Source organism: Esox lucius, chromosome 15 (assembly GCF_011004845.1).
Source record: "Esox lucius isolate fEsoLuc1 chromosome 15, fEsoLuc1.pri, whole genome shotgun sequence".
Lineage (NCBI taxonomy): Eukaryota > Metazoa > Chordata > Actinopteri > Esociformes > Esocidae > Esox > Esox lucius.
The window spans coordinates 3,469,411-3,492,990 of record NC_047583.1 but is presented as its reverse complement, the minus strand read 5'-3'; the positions used below and the strand labels follow the sequence as shown (position 1 = coordinate 3,492,990).

General features: G+C 44.6%; 1 protein-coding gene across 2 annotated transcripts in view; it reads right to left on the bottom strand.

The window, feature by feature from the left end:
- Window positions 1-4,453: 4,453 nt before the first annotated feature.
- The window catches only part of rcan3 (regulator of calcineurin 3), a 31,797-nt gene continuing 12,670 nt past the window's right edge, over window positions 4,454-23,580 (bottom strand). For both annotated transcript variants that reach the window (XM_010879554.5, XM_020053781.3), the window contains 3 exons: window positions 14,618-14,791; window positions 11,065-11,236; window positions 4,454-7,192 (listed from right to left, as the gene is read on the bottom strand). In XM_010879554.5, the coding sequence (XP_010877856.1) occupies window positions 7,029-7,192; window positions 11,065-11,236; window positions 14,618-14,791 (510 nt within the window). In that variant the 3' untranslated portion in view covers window positions 4,454-7,028. The remainder of the gene's footprint in view (window positions 7,193-11,064; window positions 11,237-14,617; window positions 14,792-23,580) is intronic.

Here is a 23,580-nt window from a genome sequence, read left to right as displayed (position 1 = left end):
TCTCAGTGAATTGGAAACATGCTTTCTGCCTCTGAAATTCCCTACTTCTCTCCACTCTCTTCTCACCAGATCCCATGACGGGCAGCAGAAACAGCTAGCGGTTAGCATCATGTTACCTGAAGAGCTGGGTTCAAATGGCCTATTATTCAAAACCATAAAAGCAAATGGAATGCCCTGGAGTGAGGTTGGCATACTCCAGGGCATATGACTAATCGTTTGGGCCTATTTAGCCAGGCAAGATCAGTTATCTTAATTAAGCTCTGATTAGGTGTTTTAATTGATTTTACATAGTATTTGAATCTAGGTCAGATCAAATCTGGTCACAGGTGGTAACTCTCAGCTCATAGGACTCCAAACATTAGTTGCTGCACTTTATCGATGTTATGAGTCATTCAAACAGGCACATATTCAATTTTAGAAACCCTATTTTGTATTCTTTGGTGATGAATACACCCATTCTAAAGATTGGGATTGGATTTCACAAAGATGTATTACCAATTAACAACTGGTTCATTTATTTTCAAGGTTAAAAAAGTCTCCTTTTCACTTCATTTAACTCTTGACTTACTTGGCCAAAGTCAGATCTCCTAGATTCCTCTCCTCACAGGTAACAAGTCCTTAGGGACCTTTAAGTTCCCTTTATTAACAAGTATTCATTGCTTTGGATATTTGGTGGTGTTACAACATAAAATCTAAATGGATTTGATGAGGAATCTTTGCCACTGATCCACAATGGCAAAGTGAAAAATTAAATCTGCAAATCTGTTCTAAATGAATTACAAAAATAAAATGGAATAGGACTGATTGCATAAGTATTCACCCCCTTTGCTAGGGAAAACATGAACAAGCTGTTGCGCTCAGCAGGTAAGTATTGACAACAGGAAGATGTTGACAACAGGTAGATGTTGACAGCAGGTAAGCGTTGACAGCAGGTAGATGTTGACAGCAGGTAGATGTTGACAGCAGGTAAGCGTTGACAGCAGGTAGATGTTGACAGCAGGTAGATGTTGACAGCAGGTAGATGTTGACAGCAGGTAGATGTTGACAGCAGGTAGATGTTGACAGCAGGTAGATGTTGACAGCAGGTAAGTATTGACAACAGGTAAGTGTCGACAAAATAGACAGAAGGTGCGTGATGACAGGTACCTGTTACATACTGTATCCATATAGGGTCTCCCTGTTCAGCTAATCCTCTTTCACTAATGCAGGCAGATGACAGATTTAATATTCAATGGGCCAGTTTGGCAGACAGATGAAGACTTGGGAGTTTTCTACTGAACTACACTTTTTTAGTCCTGGACTAGGCTTAATCTGTGTCTGCAAAACCTGCCCAATATCTATTACACCTAGTCCTGGACTAAAGATCAAAAGCAATCAACATTTAAAATGAATTTCATTCCAGCCAGTATGATTGACTTGAATGGAAACCAAGCCTGTTATAGGATTTGACTGTACCAACACAAATGCATGACTAACATTTTCTCAAAACCACAAAGACATTTGCTAACATTGGCGTGTAGCTTGACTGTGACTTCAACTGTGATGTTGTGATTATAACCACACAACATTAACACCTATTGATACGCTGACCCTCAGTTGGCGCCAGTGAACTGTCACATTCGGCATAACTTCCTCCTGGCTGAAACACTGGGAGTTATTGTGCTGAGGAATTTCCCACTAGCTTCCTCGAAGAGAAGGCCTCAGTGTTTAACACCGAGGCTAACATGCCAAATGGTTTCCTATTCCCTACGTTAGGCCACCACCTCTGTTTGAATGTAGTGCACTTCAAAGAGGAGAACCTTGTACAATTTAGGACGCCTCCTGGAAGACGTGAAGCAGAGCAGGCCTCCAGTCAGGCCAGGGTGCCCACACCTGCTGAAGAAGGAGTGAGGAGCTTTCATTGTTCCACCACGACACAGAGGTCATTCCCGGTGGCTGCAATCATACCTGTTTCACACTGGTCCTTTGAAACATGTCACACACAGAGAAGGTGTGTGTGTGTGTGTGTGTGTGGCCAATAAAAAGGGAAAATGTTGTTGGAGGTGCTGAATATCAGATGATGAGAAACAAAGAGCGTTACAGACATGATGCATCAAAATGCCTTCTTCAGGGTTGTGCTTTACTGTATAACAGCCTTTGTGTGTTTTGTGTGTTTGGGCTTTATATTAAGCTTTCAGTGTTTTGTGTGTTTGTCTTTCTATGCTTTGTGGGTTTTGTGCGTTTGGCTTTATAAATCACTTGGAAAACAGTGTATGACTTACTTTCAGGAAACCAAAAAAACAAACACTAAGGGACAGGTGTCATGTTTCGTGTCTCAATGCCTGGAGTGAAGATTACATCCTGCTGCTGAGTTCTTTGGATGTGTCCTTAAATCAATGAATGGAAGCGATCAGAATGTCTGTCTGTTCAATGGAAAACCTGCTATCATAATATTGACCCCAATACCAGTCCAGCACTTACCCAGCACCTCTTGATCTTCTAGTCAGCATTCTAGAACCGTTGCCCGTTTGTCACACACTAATAATTATAACGACACGCGTGTGATAAGGTGTCGCCACCCTAAAACCAGGACGGAATGAGATAGACATAAAGGGGTCTCTAAACAAAATTATGTCAGCACGGGGCATAACTATAAATGTTATAGTGACTTTATTTAAGCTACTACATTTTAGGAGCAGGGACGCATGCCACGTCGATGTGACTAACAGGATGTTGAAACTACACGTCGCCATTTTATTACAGCTTCGTTCTATAATACAACTTCCAACTTGCAGCGTTTCCTACTTTTGATTGTCTGATAATAGACAGGATTAGTCAACATTTTGGACACTGACTTATTCAAGGTTATTTCTTCAGTTTTACTAATAGTTTTAATGTCTTCGCTATTATTTCACGATGTGGAAAATAATAAAACTAAAGGAATACCCTGGGTGTGTGTCCAAACTTTTGACTGGTTGTAGCAAATGTAAACTATTTAAGCAGAAAATAACAACCACAAAAATAAACGTTTGTTTAGATACACATATCATTTCCAGTGAATCTGTGAAAGCCCTTTCCATGATAAATAACCCTTTCGGTGACTGATTTTCAATCACTTTGATTTCAGTGTTCAAACAGACATTGAGCAAAACTTTGCAACGAAACAGGAATGACAGGACCCTAAAGTGTCTAGACATCACATCTCAAAATACACCTGACAATGAATTGAGTGTTTGAAGGAAAAAAGGAACCGAATCATGCATGAGCTTGTTGATACAACACGGTTCTTTAACACTGCTGCCATACATGTGTTCAGAAAAAGTTACAGAATTTCCTGGGCCACATGTACGGCTACAGCGTGGGTTAGAACCTGGCCCACATGTACTGCTACAGCGTGGGTTAGAACCTGGCCCACATGTACTGCTACAGCGTGGGTTAGAACCTGGCCCACATGTACTGCTATAGTGTGGGTTAGAACCTGGCCCACATGTACTGCTACAGCGTGGGTTAGAACCTGGCCCACATGTACTGCTACAGCGTGGGTTAGAACCTGGCCCACATGTACTGCTACAGCGTGGGTTAGAACCTGGCCCACATGTACTGCTGCAGCGTGGGTTAGAACCTGGCCCACATGTACTGCTACAGCGTGGGTTAGAACCTGGCCTACATGTACTGCTACAGCGTGGGTTAGAACCTGGCCTACATGTACTGCTACAGCGTGGGTTAGAACCTGGCCCACATGTACTGCTACAGCGTGGGTTAGAACCTGGCCCACATGTACTGCTACAGCGTGGGTTAGAACCTGGCCCACATGTACTGCTACAGCGTGGGTTAGAACCTGGCCCACATGTACTGCTACAGCGTGGGTTAGAACCTGGCAGTGATTTTCCAGCAATAATCCTCTCCACCTTTCACCACTTTCCTACCCCGCGCTGGTCTTGCTGATGACATATATAGAATACTCCCTATGATTTACAGGATTTTCATCCAACCTTTCGCTTAGGAGTCAGACGAGCTGACCATCAGAATACATGCCTCCTTATCAGAGCAAAAACACAGTTATGACAAAGATTCCAAAACACACAAATGTCTTTAAGAATAGTTCTTTATATATTTCTCTATGTGAAATGAATGACAATCATAATACAGAAATATAAGCAATTACTGTTGTAACAGTCAGAGAAAACAATTCTGGAAATCAATATATAACATGAAATACACATACCAGTATATAACTGTAAATTATTGCTTGATTGCTACTTTGTTTTCTGGACCACTACAGCACAAGACAATATTCAGATATCAACAGAACAGAGAATACAACAGTAACAAACAGTATTGACATAATTGCATTTTAGACTTTCCGGAAAAATCCAACAACATTCAAACAGAGTCCATTTTTAACACGACATGATGACAGCAGACTTGATCGAGCATTTTAGGACATCGTTATTTATTCCTTTTATTTTTTTAATTTTTTTTTACATCAACATGAAATAAAAGCCCAACCAATGAAACTGCACACTGAAACCGGCTTCAGCAAATGAAAGCACTTGGCATATATACATGAATATACATTTTCTCTTTTGAACTGTGACCAAAAATGCACCCAGGTTCAAAGATGGACACAGCAGACGGTAAAAAACACCAAAGCATCATCGACAAGTTAATAATCATTGTCATCAGTCACCAACCTTTTCACCAGTCAGCACAACAACAAAAAACTGGCAATGCCAATATAGTCCATTTCAACATCTGCTGGGCAGCTTGGATGGTATAAGTCCACTGAGAGAACAAAGCTGCCCCAGGGACAGAAACTGCAAGAGACATTTGTTCCGTGGTTTCACAACCAACCATCCCCCCAAAAAGACAACATCCCCTCTCTCTCGATAGACCTATTCATCAGTCACACACTCGTATCCATACCTTCAAACACCATCAGCGAGAGGTGGAATTCAGGGCCTTTTTTATTGTTAAAGTTTTGGACTCTTTCGGCTCTGCTGGTGAGAAGGCTACCCTGGTGTACATCTTGAAAAATAGACAAGTTCAAAATCATTAATTAAATATACTGTGTAGCATGACTGCATACACAGGAAGTAGAAACACAAGGTCTGACAATAAAGTGCTGGCATGCAGAGAGAAAGAGACCATCTTTTGTTCGCTAATATAATAAAAATAAAAAAGTCGTTCTGTTCAACATGGATATGGGTAAGGGTCCCGAGATCCAGATTTACGGTGGTGAACAACAAACCCCAACAGTTGCACTTCTACAGGGTAAAAAAAAAAAAGAAGACTGGATTCAAAACGCACTTTCAGGATGGATATGAAATGTGGAGCAGTGGAGACAAATGTGTCTGTGACAAAACGGACATTTTAATGCATCAAATAACTAAAAGACAGGCACTCGAGCGCACGTGTCATTTCATACTCATTTCGTAAATGGTTATGACTACGATACCTCGGGTAGGTTTAAAAGTAAAATCTAAAAGCACAATTTCAAATGTTTATCGTTTGTTGAGGAGTTGTGAAGTGGATCATGGATCATGGATTTGTTGAGGGAGGATCCAACAAACGCAGCAGTAGGCCTACTCCAAATCGGACAAAATAAAAAATATTATTTCACTTTAGTTTATCGAGTTCCCAATGGTTTGTGCTGCAACGCGGAGGCAATACTGTACAAAGGAGGATAAGGAACCCTTTTCAATTTCTCGGCAATGCTTAATGTCTTTCACTGAAATCTAAATGGACCATTTCCACCTACTGACCATTCCGCTATATACAGCATTAAATGAAAAGCAGCCTCTAGCTAGTTGTTTCCTCCAGTATATCCCTAGAGTTATTTTGTGCAAAACAAGCAATATAGGTCTCGGAATAAGAAAGAACAGACATCTATAAAGAAAATTAAAAAAACTTTACTGGAAAAATCTATCGGAAATACCCTCTGAAAATGTCAAGAATCTAGTAGATTCCCTTGAGCTTTTACTGCTGTCCAGGAGCCCAAATTTCAGGCCTTAACTAACAGTGTGAATGTCTCTTTTACTTCGTCTCAGCTAACCTCTCCCCCTACTACAGGACACCACAAGACTGTAGACGGGCGTGCCATGAAAACCTTCTTTCCATTTCCCCATCTTCCAGTATAAAATGCTCAACAAGTATATTAATATGCATGCAAAAAAAAAAAGACTGTTTGTGGTATCAAATACAGGTTAGGAAGAATGACACATCGAACTCAGCAAAAAAACTCTCTCCGATAGACAAAAAGGGACAATCAGAGCGTAGAAATGAATAATATAGAACGCTAAAACCACCTCAGCTGTGTTATCACAGGCCAACCTGTTGAAATGTAGCGTGTGACCTTGATAAGTTCCTTTGTTTTATACAGCAGTTTAGTATTCAAGTCTCTGTAATGAGTATTTTTCTCAAATATACATGCGGACGAGAAGGGTAACACCAGCAATCCTGGTTCTGTGTTAGCAGAAACCACCAATCCTGGTTCCGTGTTAGCAGAAACCACCAATCTGCTAATATGACAAAAGAGACCAACAACAACAACAACAACAATTAAAAAATGTATATATATAAAAAAAAGAAAGTATGAAAAGGAAAATCTCTTATCGGAGGTATTGCGTGTCCCCGAAGACCAAAGCGCGGCACAACGAACCAATGACAGGAAGGAGGAAGTCAAGACAAGCTAAACCACTAAAGCAGTACTACAGATGACTATGAGAGGGTGCCTCTGCTTTAAGAGGACACAGGGTTACATTATCGCCCCCCCCCCCGGCTGAGGGGTCATGGGTCAAGGGTTAGGCCCCGTCCCCCTCCCTTTCATTTGGTTGGGATGAGTTCGTCATCATCCGTCATCCATACGGGCCGGGCCGCCTCATCCCTTCCAGTAGTCATGCTCCTTCCGCAAACACCGGCAAAATGTCTGTCTCGTTTGTTTTTGGTTGAGCTGAAATGAGGGGCGTTGTCTTGCTGTGCTCTGCGCCTGCGGAGTCTGAGTGCGTGTGTGTCGGGGTCCCAGGAGCGCCGTCCCGAGCCGGGCAGTCCTAGTTGAGGACTTGCGACGGGCCGTCTGGGCGTCGGGTCTGGACCATCTGCTGCTTCTGCTTGGGCCGCGCTTCATCGCCGTCGTCCTCCGCGTCGCTGTCGCACACATGAACCACAACGCTGGGGGTGGACTCCGTGCCGGCGTGGAGCTCGTACTTCTCTCCTACAGCGGGGAGGGGGGGGGGGGGGGGTAGAGAGGGGTGGAGAGACTTTAGTACACCACACTTCATTCGCCTTCGCACAACCATCGAAAATCCGACTTCAGTGTTCCGGACGCAGTTTGTCTCCTGATTTGACGGCCCTCCAGAAACAGTTCCGGCATGACCCCCGACCCTTCCCACAGAGGAGCCATGACCCCCGACCCCTCCCACAGAAGAGCCTGGGAGCCCAGACAGACACGTGTAACAGTGCCTCCAGGACAAAAGGGTACATCTGGCAATGCAGACAAAGGGTTAGCCGGGCCCCGGCGCCAGCTTAACGAGGCAACCCCTGTTGTACCGACAGCGGTCTTATTAAACACCGCAGGGACGCACTGGTCGCTGGTGCCATCTTGGGCCGAAACGCCGCAGAGTCTCACGAGGAGACTTTAGAAAACGGAGTGAGTGTGGTATGGATTAAACGTTCCTGACGGCATGTGCTGGTTCCCTCCATCAGATTTAGGTCAAACATACAGCGTCCCCCTGACACGGCGATTTGATACAGCTACCGTTGTTTCGGAGCACAAAGGCCCCTTCATCAAAACCCCTCCGAAACACACAGATTGTATCACAGTTGCCACGGAGACCAGACAGGGTCCAGGGGAGACGTGGGAAGAGGTTTTCCGACGCCACTGCCCGACAGGAGAAATGACAGCCCCGGGGAAAGACAGTACCGACAGCGGTCACCAGAGAGCGCCAGGACGCCACGCTGCGGCTAAATGCCAATCAGCTGAAGGAGCCGGAGAGACAGACATATTTCCCAAAGCCTCCTCGTGTTACCATGGGAACTGGGCCATTACATGGTAAATCATATAATATACACGACAGGACTTACAACTGTTCCGTAACGCATTGTACTGAGGGGGTTGAGCTCCAGCAGGCCGGGGCGGGTTTGCTTTGGGGGGAGGGCTCATGAGGAAATCTGAATTCATTCTAGGGGGACAGCGGGTGTGGTTCTGCTTACCCACCTCCATGCCCATGCCCTCTGTCAGAACTGAGGGTTGTCTTTTAACTCTACAAATGTTGCCCTGTGATGAAGCAAGATTCTGCAGCTCATTTCATTGCTATTCTATTTGACTTCCCATGTGAACCTCCATAACTCTGAACCCTTACCCAGGATTGGCTCTGAATATGCCTTTGCCTCAATTATGTCATTTTTGTTAGGAATTGTAGTAACCAACTGTGGGAACTCACAGAGACAGGTGTATTTAACCTGAAATCATGTGAAACATTTAAATTACACACAGGTGAACTCCATTCAATAAATTACATTCAAGGGGTACTTTTGAGAGCCCCTGTTTGTATGCCATAACCCATTAGAGAACATACTTCAATTAGACCAGGGGTCTAGAGATGTTTCAGGAAAGCTACTTAAATTATGCACACTCTTCTCTCGACACAATTGATCCCTAGATCCATAATGAACAACAGAAATGTCTGCTCTGTGTCTTATGTCAGTATAACTTGGTTTGAAATGTTGCAGTGGAACCAGGGTTGACATTGGCACTGCCAACCCACCAAATGGGGGTGGAATTTGGCTGTGGCGGGTAACAGTCACTCTTACTAGCCACCTTGGCAGGTGGCATTCTATAGATCAATACACAGGGTTTTTCCAGCTTTCAAAACTCAAACCAAAATCTTGCGCCGCCTCTGTGTGTTGGCATGGTAAAACATGATTTTGTGCGGGAGAACAGCCGTTCTGTCAATGAAATCTGGCAACCTTGCATACAGGACCACACGGGTCCAGACATCGTGGAGCTGAGTAACGTCGGGAATACAAGTGAATCCTAGTTCTTTTACACCCAAGCATGTAAAAATATTTCAATAAAATTTAATAACCTCAAATTACATCCAAGCCGCATACATTTTTTTTTTTACTTTTCAGGTGACTTCTAGTGTAGCCTACAATTACAGATTTATTTAAAGAGATCCCTAGACAAATGAAGATGACTGGTGAAAATATAATCAGATTAGGGTGTATACTGTCACCAAAAACATTGGGCTATATATTCAATATACAGTGAAAAAAATATTTTACATATTTAAGTCACTAATAATATAAATATATGAACGTGAAGACGACTTTGGATCAGCAACAGCAGCAGCAGAGCCTAGTACAGATGAAGGAGGTTGAGAGAGGGAGATAAACGATGCGGCGTCAAGGCAAGGATGGGGGAAAAAAATTATGTGACACGGCTGTAATATATACAGCTCTGTTACGTTTATTCACATAAAAAAATTATGTGACACGGCTGTAATATATACAGCTCTGTTACTAACCCTATATTGATAGGATAGCATCTTGCAGTTGATGGAGATTTGTGGGATGCACATCCAGGGCACGAAGCTCCCGTTCCACCACATCCCAAAGATGCTCTATTGGGTTGAGATCTGGTGACTGTGGGTGCCATTTCAGTACAGTGAACTCATTGTCATGTTCAAGAAACCAATTTGAAATGATTCGAGCTTTGTGACATGGTGCATTATCCTGCTGGAAGTAGCCATCAGAGGATGGGTACATGATGGTCATCAAGGGATGGACATGGTCAGAAACAATGCCCAGGTAGGCCGTGGCATTTAAACGATGCCCAATTGGCACTAAGGGGCCTAAAGTCTGCCAAGAAAACATCCCCCACACCATTACACCACCACCACCAGCCTGCACAGTGGTAACAAGGCATGATGGATCCATGTTCCAGTCTTCAACTGTCCAATTTTGGTGAGCTTGTGCAAATTGTAGCCTCTTTTTCCTATTTGTAGTGGAGATGAGTGGTACCTGGTGGGGTCTTCTGCTGTTGTAGCCCATCCACCTCAAGGTTGTGCGTGTTGTGGCTTCACAAATGCTTTGCTGCATACCTCGGTTGTAACGAGTGGTTATTTCAGTCAAAGTTGCTCTTCTATCAGCTTGAATCAGTCGGCCCATTCTCCTCTGACCTCTAGCATCAACAAGGCATTTTCGCCCACAGGACTGCCGCATACTGGATGTTTTTCCCTTTTCACACCATTCTTTGTAAACCCTAGAAATGGTTCTGCGTGAAAATCCCAGTAACTGAGCAGATTGTGAAATACTCGGCCCGTCTGGCACCAACAACCATGCCACGCTCAAAATTGCTTAAATCAAATTTCTTTCCCATTCTGACATTCAGTTTGGAGTTCAGGAGATTGTCTTGACCAGGACCACACCCCTAAATGCATTGAAGCAACTGCCATGTGATTGGTTGATTAGATAACTGCATTAATGAGAAATTGAACAGGGGTTCCTAATAATCCTTTAGGTGAGTGTATATTGCTTATATATTTTGGTTGATTTTATGGAGGACATTGCATCATGCATTAGGTCACGTGGACATGGACAACAGGGCAGATTTAACACAAGGCAGATTTAACAGTTGTCTTTCTCAAGTGTGTAGCCACATATTATATAAAGTATTTTGGTAGAGTGCGAGGGTTGGGGTACCACATTTGCCTAATTTTGAGCCAGGAAAACCCCTGTGTGTGTGTGAAGTAAAACATAAATAAAACACAATTTCCCCACAACAAAATGGTGGCTAGTGAAAATGCTGAGTGGCCAGTAACTTTTGAAAACCACTAGCCACAATGGCTGGTGAGCCAAAAAGTTAATGTCAAGCGCTGAGTGGAACACATAAGAAATGTTCAGCAAGCACCGGTCTCTTCCCGTCGACCTGCTGGAGACCCCTGTTTAAGCCAGGAAAACGGATCTCTCTTCCCCCCAACGGACACAGTAGTATATGGATTTATAGCGTACTTTCACCTTTCAGTGAACTTCATTTCTACACCACATCAGATGATATAAGCGTGCGTGCGTGTGTGTACTGACCTGGTCCCAGCTTGGCCACAGCACACAGCAGGTCATAGTTGATGACGGGCGTGGCGTCTTCACTCTGGCTCCAGCCCACTGGCGGGGAGGAGGGGGGGGAGATCAGGAACTGTTTGACGGGCGCCGGAGGGGCCAGGTACGACTTGTCCAGGTCCTCCCCAGAGTTCTGGACCTGGTGAGGAGGGGATTGGGCCAAACGTTATGTCTTCAACTACACCGCTCAAAAAGAAATGAAGGGAACACCTAAATCACACATTGTGTCTCGATGAACTAAATATATTAAAGATCAAAATCTACTGTACATTGTGTAATTCGTTGAGAACAAAATGACGTAACAACGGTCAACAGAAACCAAAAATCACCAACTGATTTGAAGGCTGGAATCAAACACCGAAAATCTAAGTAAACTATTGAAATCACAGGCTGTCCCAACTTGTGTGAATTTCATCACGGCAACTCAACGTGACTTATTTACATTAACATTTCGGTTATTTAGCAGATGCTCTTATCCAGAGTGAATTACAATAAGTGCATTCCCCTTAAGCTGTCTTGGAAAACCAACATTTGACAACATAATAAGTTCACTTTCCTTGATTGAAGCCATTAATTGGCAGTCAGTGCCACAGAAATCAAAGATAAGTGCATTTCTTTTAATTATATTTTTTTCCCCCAGGTGGTGGGGGTGAGGGGGTTAATTAATTTAGTTAATTAAGTGACTCAGTAGTGTGTTCGGCCCCCACGTGCCTGTATGCACTCCTGACAATGTCTGGGTATGCTCCCAATGAGCCTGCGGATGGTGTCCTGGGGGATCTCCTCCCAGACCTGGATCAGGGCATCAGTGAGCTCCTGGACAGTCTGTGGTGCTACTTGGCAGCATCAGATGCACCGATAGACAACATCCTAGAGGTTCAAACTGGATTCAGGTCTGGGGAACGTGAGTGCCAGTCAATGGAATCAATGCCTTCGTCATCCAAGAACTGCCTACACACTCTGACCACATGAGGCCGGGCATTGTCCTGCACCAGGAGGAACCCAGGACCACCTGCACCAGCATAAGGTTTGAGGATGGTTCTGAGGATTTCATCCGGTACATAACATCAGTCAGGGGACCACTGGCTAGCATGTGGAGGTCTATGTGACCCTCCAAGGATACGCCTCCCCAGATCATCACTGATCCACTGCCAAGGACATCGGGCCCTCACGCCACTCATGGAGTCTGTCTCTGACAGTCTGGTCAGAAACATGCACACCACTAGCCCGCTGGAGGTAATTTTCTAGGGCTCTGGCAGTGCTCCCCCTGATCCTCCTCGCACAAAGGAGTAGATACCGGTCCTGCTGCTGGGTTGATGCCCTGTCAAGAAGGATAAGGAGAGAGCAATTGTCTGTGGCCACCACCTGCAGAACCATTCACTTTTGGGGGGTTGTCTTGCTGTTGCCTCTCCAGTGCACCTGTTGTCACTATCATTTGCACCAAAACAGGTGACATTGATTCACAATCACTAAATGCTTCCTAACTGGACAAATTGATATCCCTGAACTTAAACTGACTCTGTGTTATACAGTGATGATTACGTGTTCCCTTAAAAAAATTGAACAGTGTGTATAACCTGAGTGATGCCACTCCTTACAGTGTTTTGATTTGTACAAATATTTGAATCTTACAACGGATTACCCAAACATTACAACAGGTCACCCCAACATTACAACAGGTCACCCCAACAATAGTGTGTAACCCCAAATGGAGGTGCCAACCAGGTAAAACCCTGGAAGTGGGGCGGGACCACCCGAACTATCTGTCAGACAGGACCCCAGTCTTCCTGTTTTCCTCCCCAGCCTAAACACTATGTAATGGATCACACCTAACACACACACACACACACACACACACATCTAACACACGCACACACACACACACCTAACACACGCACACACACATATCTAACACACATCTAACACACGCACACACACATATCTAACACGCACACACACACATATCTAACACACGCACACATCTAACACACACTCGCACATATCTAACACACACACACACACACACACACACCTTCACACTAGGGTTGCGCGGTCTACTGGTAATATTGATATTCCTTGATACCAATTAAAACAGTACGGTATCATATTTCTTCTATTTTCGGTACCACAAGACAAGAGGGCGCTGTTCAGCTAAACTTGGTAAACGTTGACGACAGTTCAGCATGAGACAGTTTGGCACTTCACAGCTTGTATAAATGATGAGCGTTCCAAAACGAATTGACAAGCGGAGTGGTCAGAGCAATATCTGGCACGCACGTAGGCACGCACGCACGCCTTCATCACACACGTAGGCACGCACGCACGCCTTCATCACACACAGGCACGCACGCACGCCTTCATCACACACGCCTGCACACACGCACGCCTTCATCACACACGCAGGCACGCACGCGTCCCTGTCCTTGGTCGCAGTCCCCGATCGCTCCAAGGCAACCGCGGTAACACTTCCTAATGACGGTGACCCTCTTGCACTCAGCCCTGTCATTGGGGGCGTTGAGAGGCTTGTCACGCCCCATGTCAGAGAGACATGGCTAGGACCACTGGGCCAACTCCAACCTGACTAGACCCACAACACAGGCAGAGGACGCCGTTCACACCGATATTCACACACAGAGCAGAGGAACACCGAAGTGGGAGGGCTAACCTCATTGACTATAGTTCGGTTTGGAAAATCCGCAACAAGCTCAGAGCCCTGAGTTTAGACAACACTCTACTGGATATTGGACTTGCTGACGGTCAGGCTACTATACCTCCTCCTCACTGATTCTTAATACCAGGGGGGTGTCCTCAGCTTTAATCATTGATTCTTAATACGAGGTGGGTGTCTTCAGCTTTAATCACTGATTCTTAATACGAGGTGGGTGTCTTCAGCTTTAATCACTGATTCTTAATACGAGGTGGGTGTCTTCAGCTTTAATCACTGATTCTTAATACCAGGAGGGTGTCCTCAGCTTTAATCACTGATTCTTAACACTGGGGCCCCACAGGGGTGTGTCCTCGGTCCACTACTTTTCTCCCTTTTCACCCATGATTGAATGGGTCTGCACAACATCAACACTGTCATCAGGTTTCCCAACAACCTCGGTCATAAGCCTGTTAACCAATGGTGAGTCGGCCTCCTGATTCATATGGACAGTAAAGCGAGTCGGCCTCCTGATTCATATGCACAGTAAAGTGAGTCAGCATTTTTCCAAGTTCCAATCCGCTGATGCAGTCGGAATATTCCTGGAATATCAACACGACTCAACAGTGGCTACATTCCCCTTAAGTGAATGGGAAAAACCAAGATGACAAAGATGACAAAGACCTGCTGGCATTATCAGAGACCCCACAACCACTGGCCATGCGCTGTTCATCCACTTACCATTGGACGGACCGTATCAATGCATGAGATCCCACACCAACAGGCTGAGAGAGTTTATGTTCGCAGGCCATTCGATTGTCCAACGCTTGAACTCACTGACCACAAAGTTCAGGCCCACTTGTCAACATCGCCACTCACCTGGGCAAAGTAAAGCTTGAGCTGCTGCCCGTTGAACTCTGTCTCGTGGAGCTCGATACGAGCTTGTGCGGCCGCCTCCGGAGTGCTGAAGCTGATGCGAACTCGTCTGAAGCTCTTGAACATCTGGAAGGACGTCTGCTCGTCATAGATCCTGAACAAGGCCTCGAACCGCTCCTAGGAGAGAAACAAAAATAAAAACGGGCATTTCAGACTGGAATAAAATGCTACGCTACCAGAGTTGATCCCGAATTGTCCAAGCATTTTGAGCATCATTAGACAGGTGACATAAGGCCTCACTGAAGCATAGCCTTAAGCCAGCTCTTTTGTGCTGGGTAGCTTGTCTGTGACTGACCCTACACACATACGTCTGACGTTTTTACACACATGGGGGCGTTCACGCGGGAAGCGTTGAGACGGGGACGAAAGATGACTAAGTCTTCTGTTAGTTGTTCAAGGGGCAGACTTAACGGTTGGAAAGACGAAGGCGTAGCGGAGAGGGTGGGCCAATCAATCATTCAGCCATTTGAAACAGAATAGGATGTTGTCATTGGAGCAGTAGGGGGCATATAGGAGAGTCATGTCACCGATCCTCTGATGGTGCCAGGCCAAGGCCATCTGGTGTGGGGACTGGGTTTACACGCTGGCGTGACATCTGACCTTCAACCTTCCAGGTCACCATGTTGATTCAGTATAAACTGAACTACAGCTGGAAAATGGCGATGAAGTGAGAACCAGTCACAGCAGGTAAATGTGTCTGTTTTGGCAGATAAGCCAGCTGGTTGTGGGGATTTTACAATTTCTAATTTAGTATTGACATTTAAAAATGTATATACCTTCAGTCTAAGGCAAGTAGGCAAAATACTTTGTAATAGTTGTATATACAGTGGGGAGAAATAGTATTTGATAACTTGCAATATCGGCAGTGTTTCCCACTTAAAGCATGTAGAAGTCTGTAATTTCTTTCATAGGTACTCTTCAACTGTGAGTGATGGAATCTAAAACAAAAATCCAGAAAATCACATTGTATGATTTTTAAGTAATTAATTAGCATTTTATTGCATGACATAAGTATTTGATACATCAGAAAAGCAGAACTTAATATTTGGTACAGAAACCTTTGTTTGCAATTACAGAGATCATATGTTTCCTGTAGTTATTGACCAGGTTTGCACACACTGCAGCAGGGATTTTGGCCCACTCCTCCATACAGACCTCCAGATCCTTCAGGTTTCGGGGCTGTCTCTGGGCAATATGGACTTTCAGCTCCCTCCAAAGATTTTCTATTGGGTTCAGGTCTGGAGACTGGCTAGGCCACTCCAAGACCTTGAGATGCTTCTTACGGTGCCACTCCTTAGTTGCCCTGGCTGTGTGTTTCGGGTCGTTGTCATGCTGGAAGACCCAGCCATGACCCATCTTCAATGCTCTTACTGAGGGAAGGAGGTTGTTGGCCAAGATCTCACGATACATGGCCCCGTCCATCTTCCCTCAATACGATGCAGTCGTCCTGTCCCCTTTGCAGAAAAACATCCCCAAAGAATGATGTTTCCACCTCCATACTTCACGGTTGGGATGGTGTTCTTGGGGTTGTACTAATCCTTCTTCTTCCTCCAAACACGGTGAGTGGAGTTTAGACCAAAAAGCTCTATTTTTGTCTCATCAGACCACATTACCTTCTCCCATTCCTCCTTTGGATCATCCAGATGGTCATTGGCAAACAGGTGCAGTTAATACAGGTAATGAGTGGATAACAGGAGGGCTTCTTAAAGAAAAACTAACAGGTCTGTGAGAGCCGGAATTCTTACTGGTTGGTAGGTGATCAAATACATATGTCATGCAATAAAATGAAAATTAATTATTTAAAAATCATACAATGTCATTTTCTGGATTTTTTGGATTCCGTCTCACACAGTTGAAGTGTACCTATGATAAAAATTACAGACCTCTACATGCTTTGTAAGTGGGAAAACCTGCAAAATCGGCAGGGTATCAAATACTTGTTCTCCCCACTGTAGGTACTGTAGATCACCATTATCACCATTGTTTTTGGAGAGGAGATGTTACTTCCTTTCTTGCCCTCCAATAAACTCTCTTCCCCTTCTGTTCACCCTCTCTGTCTCTCTCTGTAAATACATTTATATTTTGCTGTGATTTCAGTGATAAAATACATTAAATAAATCAATTGAAATTAACTTTATTTAACCAGGTGTGCCGACTGAGAACCAGTTCTCATCTACACTGACAACTTGGGCAAAGGCTTAGCGATTACAAGGCAAAACACTCAGTTACACATGGATATGATATAAACAATCGAAGACAATCAAGAAATATTATATACAATAGATTAAGCCAGCGATCAGGAGGTTTCACTGAATGAAGTGATACATATTTACAGATAGATGAGGTGCTTAGGTCCCCATATGAGGAGATGCTTATCAATACAACCGGATTAAAGTTTCTCCACTCAGCTTTTCCACTCAGAGCCTCGGTTCTCAAGGAACATAGATGAAAGCCCCACTGCTACATCAAGACTTCCACCTTTAGTCACCGTCTAAGTTGGTGCCGGAAGAAACACACTCTCGGCTTTCTACCTCAATTGAACTCACAGGCACCCAAGCCGCCACCAGGAGTCACTAAAGCACAACAAGGCAAGGGAAACACTAAATGACTAACCCCCCCAAAGCCAGATGCTGCCCGCTAGTTGCACTGCTCTCTGTGGGCTATGTAGTGAGCAGGATATGAACACTGATCTTGTAATGTAGCAGCTATGTGCCCCATCTCACATGGATTGCACAAAGCTACATGTCAAATTTGCCAGAGTGAATGCTCATCTAATACTGAATAATTTCATTTGTTTTGACTTTTTGGGATTGGAGAAGATGACGGGGGGTTAGGCGTAACATTAGATAACGGAAAGAAATGTTTGTTTTTAACTCACAGCGTGTGTTTGGTGTTGTGTAACCCAAGCGGATGCGGGGATCACTAATTCATGGACTCGTCTTTGAGCGGACATCCTGAGGGAAGGAAGGGTTTGGAGTTTGGTTACCCAGGTTGAAAACTCCCCCAGCGGCATCCACCATTACCAGGGTTTCTGATGTGACTCAGTCCTCGTGTATTTGTGTGAAGTGTTGAGTGTTTGTGAAAGTATTGGTGTGTGTTTGTATATTTGTGAATTTACATCTGTGTGTCTGTGTGGTAACACTGTGGTTCAGAAACCCATTTTTAGGCACTGATATTTAAGATCAATGACAAGGAAAGTGTTACTTTGACTGTTTGGACACCAGAACCCAGAACAGCCGGACTGATGACGTTATTTCTCTTGGAGCTCTGGTGTAACCTGAGAATATGTTCTCACGTAAACAAGATCCACATGTGGCCTCAGGCCAAATGATGTGGGAAGTCTGAAAAGCCCTTTATATATGTGGTGTAAAACACATACACACAAGCATCTGGTGGACAGAGAATGTTCTAGAACCTGTCAAAGGTGACTTTTAATCAGAATTGGTTCCATCTGGCCCTGTTCATCAAGTCCATTTTCAAAAAACTTACAATACTGGGGTCAATTTGTACATCAATAGAAGTTGTAATTGGACATAATATATTGTAAATACATTTAGGCATCTGGGTCATGGTTTAATAGTGACTTAGCTTACTACCAAACAAAACCTAGGGGCCCAATGGAAATGGCAGCCTATGCTTGAATGGAAAATAACTGGAGTCTACATAGTTTTTCGAGTTTCTCCAAGTAAAAAGACGTTGATTAACAAATAACCCCTCTGCATTCTACCTCTCCATGTTGCTTGTACATCACACTATGGCAACCTGGTTTGGGGACAGAGAGAGACAGAGAGAGAGAGAGACAGAGAGAGATATCAGAGATGAGTGCCGCAGTCATCTCTGCCTTGTGGCTAATGAGGCGGTCATCTTCCTGAAGCAAATGGAAAAGCTGCTGCCACCGGAACAACGGGATCCCGTCGTGACTCATCCGAGCCAAGATGACAGAGACAGGACGGCAGGAAGTTATTATTTCCAGATGAAAATCACTCACTGGTCAAGCTGAACACACGGACGAATTTCAGTTTGCGAACGTACTGTGAAAATATTGCTTGTGGTTTGACTATTTTGATCCAGGAGCGGGATGAGTCAGGAGGAGGATTTTAATTAGCTGTCTCCGTGGTGTTACTATGTGGATGAGGAACACACAGACAAACACAGTGGGGATGACTGCTGTGTTGTTTAATTCAGCATGGTTACTATTATCAGAGCATTGGGCCAGACTGCTTTGATAGCCAACATACACACACAAAATTAATATGTGGTAGAACACACACACACACACACACACACACACACACACCCACCCACTCCTCACACATATACAGCTGGACTGCCCTGGATTCTGAACCTCCATACAGGTCAAACTAATTATCTTGGTTCTCCTGCAATAGCAGAGTACACAACAATCTGTATGAGACAGACATCACAAGGTACAAGCAGCTATTGAAATGAAAGGACCAGTGCAGCGAAAACATACACTTTTCTCTACTTTTATTATTATGGTGATCTGACTGTAATAGTCATTTTCTTTGGGGGGGGGAAGTCTGTGTCTCATGGCTGTTTCTTCAGCAGCTTGTTACTAACGCCAGCATGATCAGACTGAGAATGACAAGGTGCCCAAAAGTGTCTCAAAAATAAAGCAAAAAATAAAACAACACACTGTGCTTTATTATACACAGTGATTACTGGACCTTGAAGAACATAATGTAATGTTGACAAAAAATAAATCTGGTGACATCAGCATAAAACTTGCCACATCAGTGGAAATAACTTCAAGCTGGCGACCTTTTTATGCCACGCCCCACTGCACCGTATGCCTGATGAATGCTCATCGGAATAAAAGCCTCTCGACTTACTGTCAACCTACTGCGATTTTGTAGGTCACACAGAGCTGGGGCAGTTGTGCGTGACACGTGTGAACTCTGCAGGAGCTGCACACTCCCCTGGCTGAAACAATACGTTGCATAACCGCGTTAAATCTGCACGCGGGGTGGTGTTCAACAGCAAACATTTGCACATCCTGGGTTGTATTCATTAGGCCAAAAACAGGAACAATATGACAAACAATAGGACCTTAATTATTCCAATATGTTATATGATGATACAAGGTTTCTTTTATTTCCATTGCAAACCTCTCTAGCAAGGTGTGCCCTGATATGACCCTGGTGAACTAGCAAAAACCCAAACTGGTTCGGTCTGTGGGGAGTCACCATTCCCTTTGAGTAAAGCCAGTGGTGATGGAGAAACTGCACGTATCAACTCCCATCTACTATGAGGGATTTGGGTAAAAAGCTGGCTCACGACGCCAAAGGGATTCAGTCATTTTTACCAAAGAAATAGAGCGTGTTGAAATAATCAAGGAAATGTATCTTTCTAAATCTCTTTCTCAGTTCGACTGAGTTGGAGCCAATCAGAGTAGGCCAGGCCATGAGCTGGAGCCAATCAGAGCAGGCCCAGCTGTGCGCAAAACTATACCCACCTGTTAACGTGTCATTCAGTAGCGATGGGAAGTTCGACTCTTGCTACTGACTCGGATCTGGTCAAATCGTTTGGGTAAAAATTGTTTGGTAAAAAGTATTTTTTACTTAAGACAAAGGCAGCAGCACTTTGCTTGTTTTCCTCACATCAGTAATCAACTAACTTTATTATTTACTATAGTCTGCGTTCAATTATCAAAATGTCTTTATGATGTTTCTGCCTTGATCTATTTTTCTCTGACGATCAGATAACTGAGCTGGAGAACCGGGTATAAATGATCACGTTATAGAAATCCGCTGTCAAACGTTCGAATGAATGATACATTTGAACTAGTCACTAGAAAAGGACTTGTGCGTCCCGAGTCACTAAAATGAACGAACGAGTTGTTGGCAAACTGCACCTCACTATCAGTGAAGACACCCACGTGTGCATGGAATCACACACACAGAGACATCGGTAACACGCGTGGAAATAAGACACAAATGACACTTTCTCAAATCAGAAGAGACATCACTAACTCCCCCAACAGGGAACATGCACAAACCTCAACATTTTACAAAATGTTTGCAGACGAAACTATCCATCTACTGCATGCCCTATCGTGCCCTTAACTAGTGTTCAGTTGTAGGTAAAGGGTTTTCAAAAAAGTTTGCCACAAACAAGTCTAAATTACAATACCGTGTTCTTAACCGATACCACAAGCAGAGAGAGTAGCATTGGTTCGGCGTTGGAACATGCTAGCATGACGCCACTAATGACGCTGCAGAGCAGAGGCCTGTGAGCACAAACTACCACGGTCCGATTCTGCCAGCGAGTAAGGTGATCATCCCCTTTCACCACAAACTGGGTGACGTGCGAGTTTGACACCGGAGGAAACCTCTGACAGCAGACCAGTCTCCCGTGAAGGGAGCGGACCGTCCTCAGAGCAGGTAGCCATTTCCACACACAATAATTCTACAGATGCTAGCAAACCAACGAGAAACACTCATTACAGCACTTAAGCCCTTCACTAGCCCTCAGCACAAGCAGGCCAAACCTTCATAGCGGCTATGAATGTACACTGATGCTGCAATTACTTATTTTTTTTAAATACACAAACACAAACACCCATCAGTTAGTCTCAACCAAGCCGTGAGTGGAAATGGTATTCACTGGGGAGACGTAACAGCCCCTCAATAGACTGAAGCCAGTTTATAGCGAGGCATTGAAGTCATTACCAGTCTGTCAATATACGCATTTCACTGAGGCAGGCAAATTCCATTCTTCAATTATCATCGCCAGTATAATCCCGCTTTCAAGGGTTGATGTAACCATGAGGGGCTACTGTATGTAACTTTATGCCTCCTCAGCAAATGGAGTGGGGCGGTCTCCTCTGCGTGTCACCTTGGTGGTACTACAGGCCCGGCTGGAGGTAGAACGAAGGACCCGCTACCGAACAAATCCAATGGCAAAAGGGAGTGTGCAGGGATGTGTGGAGGCATGAATATCAACACGTGAAATGGGACTTAACTGGCGTTCTGTGGGCCTGATGCCTTGTCTAATGAGAGCTCTTAATGGTTACAATGTTCTACCATGAGCAAAACAATAACTGCACATTCCATCATCCTGCCATTTACCCAACAAAACCTCACATTAGTGAATGAAAAGTTTTTGCCCCTCCATATTTCACTGAGCAATCAATATATTTATTTTTTCGCATTATGTATCGCAGTGCTGGTTGTCGTCGGCTTGTAACCCGACACACTGGAAATAATATATTCTGACCTTAGTGTGCTTTCTTCCTCGTCACTCCGGGCGAACGCGGTCCCAACCTTTTGTCTGACACTCGAGACCCAGAGCGTCTCTAAGGTTTCGGGCAAATGTGAGACGACTGTGGCCAAGCTCGACTTGTCCTCAGACTAGATGAGGTGAACACCTGAGCCCCCGACTCCCCAGCTGGGCTAACAGACCTCCACACGGGGGCACGTGAGCCCTGGTCAGCCTGCCAGGGCCAGATCTGATTTCCAGCCTTGACGGAACATAATTTGGCCGTCCGCTTTGTACCGCACTCTTTCCCCTCTCCTTCACCTGTTTGAGGGGCGCATGCAGTTTGTCGTATCCCTACGGAAGCATTGTGCAGCAAACTACCACCGCGCTGGTCTGTGAGGGTTCATTTATATAAAAAAGATGCCTTTGGTGCAATATTATTGGCAGCTGGTTGCCATACGATTGCACATGAATCAACATTGGTTTTAAAGTGACTGCTTTCAATCACAGATGGGATGCTGTGCGATGCAATGATAACTACATTTATTAATGTAGGAGGAGGCAAATTTGTCAGAATATTTAGTCTGGGTGGTGGTGTTTGTCTGATGGTTTTAGTCTTGGTGGTGGTGGTGTCTGATGATTTTAGTCTTGGTGGTGGTGGTGTCTGATGATTTTAGTCTGGGTGGTGCTGGTGTCTGATGAGTTTAGTCTGGGTGGTGCTGGTGTCTGATGATTTTAGTCTTGGTGGTGGTGGTGTCTGATGAGTTTAGTCTTGGTGGTGGTGGTGTCTGATGATTTTAGTCTGGGTGGTGGTGGTGTCTGATGATTTTAGTCTGGGTGGTGCTGGTGTCTGATGATTTTAGTCTGGGTGGTGCTGGTGTCTGAGAACAGAAAATGGACAGTGGGTACCTTTTGAACAACTGTGGGTTTGTGTCCTATTCTGGGTGCAGCCTCTTTGACTGAAGTTTATTAATCCAGCTTTGTCTTCCTGAGATCAAAATCTATGTTCCATATATATTTCTAGAGAGACTGATACAGATATAGGCCTGATACATATACTGCAGAATCAGAATGCTACTAGTATCAGCTCCTGTTTGGCTGTGACAAAACACAACCTAACAGGGGTTTTCCCTTTTCAAAAACAGAACACTTAGGGAACATTATGGAAATGTTCTGTGTTTGCTGGGTAACATTTATCTCTCAGCTATGAAGCTTTTGCACTTCCTGCTATAGTATTACTGTATGTACTGTCAATGACGTCGACCCAGGCCACAGTCCAGTGCTGTCTACGTCCAAACGAAGGCGATAACCTAACATTTACCCTGCGATGTTAACCAATGGTCAGAAGAATTACAATGGTAACTCAAAAGATGAGGCTTCTTGGAATGACTTGAAATCAACGAGCCGACAACTAGCCACCTTGGAGAGACGAGCTCAATCTGGCGAATCTCCAACGATGCGCGCTAATCTTCACCCCCCCCCCCCCCGTACTGTCCTCTCGTGCACGGACAGAGCCAGGCACCAGGATAAGTCCCGTCCCGGGTGCCACCCTCCCCAGCCTGCGTCCGCTCCTGTCTCCTACGTGTTGCAGCGTGTTAACGTCAACCATACAGTTTGGTATAACCAGGAGAGGGGAGGCTTTTGAGGGCTGCACTCACATCTGTCTTGGTGCAGACTAACTGTTG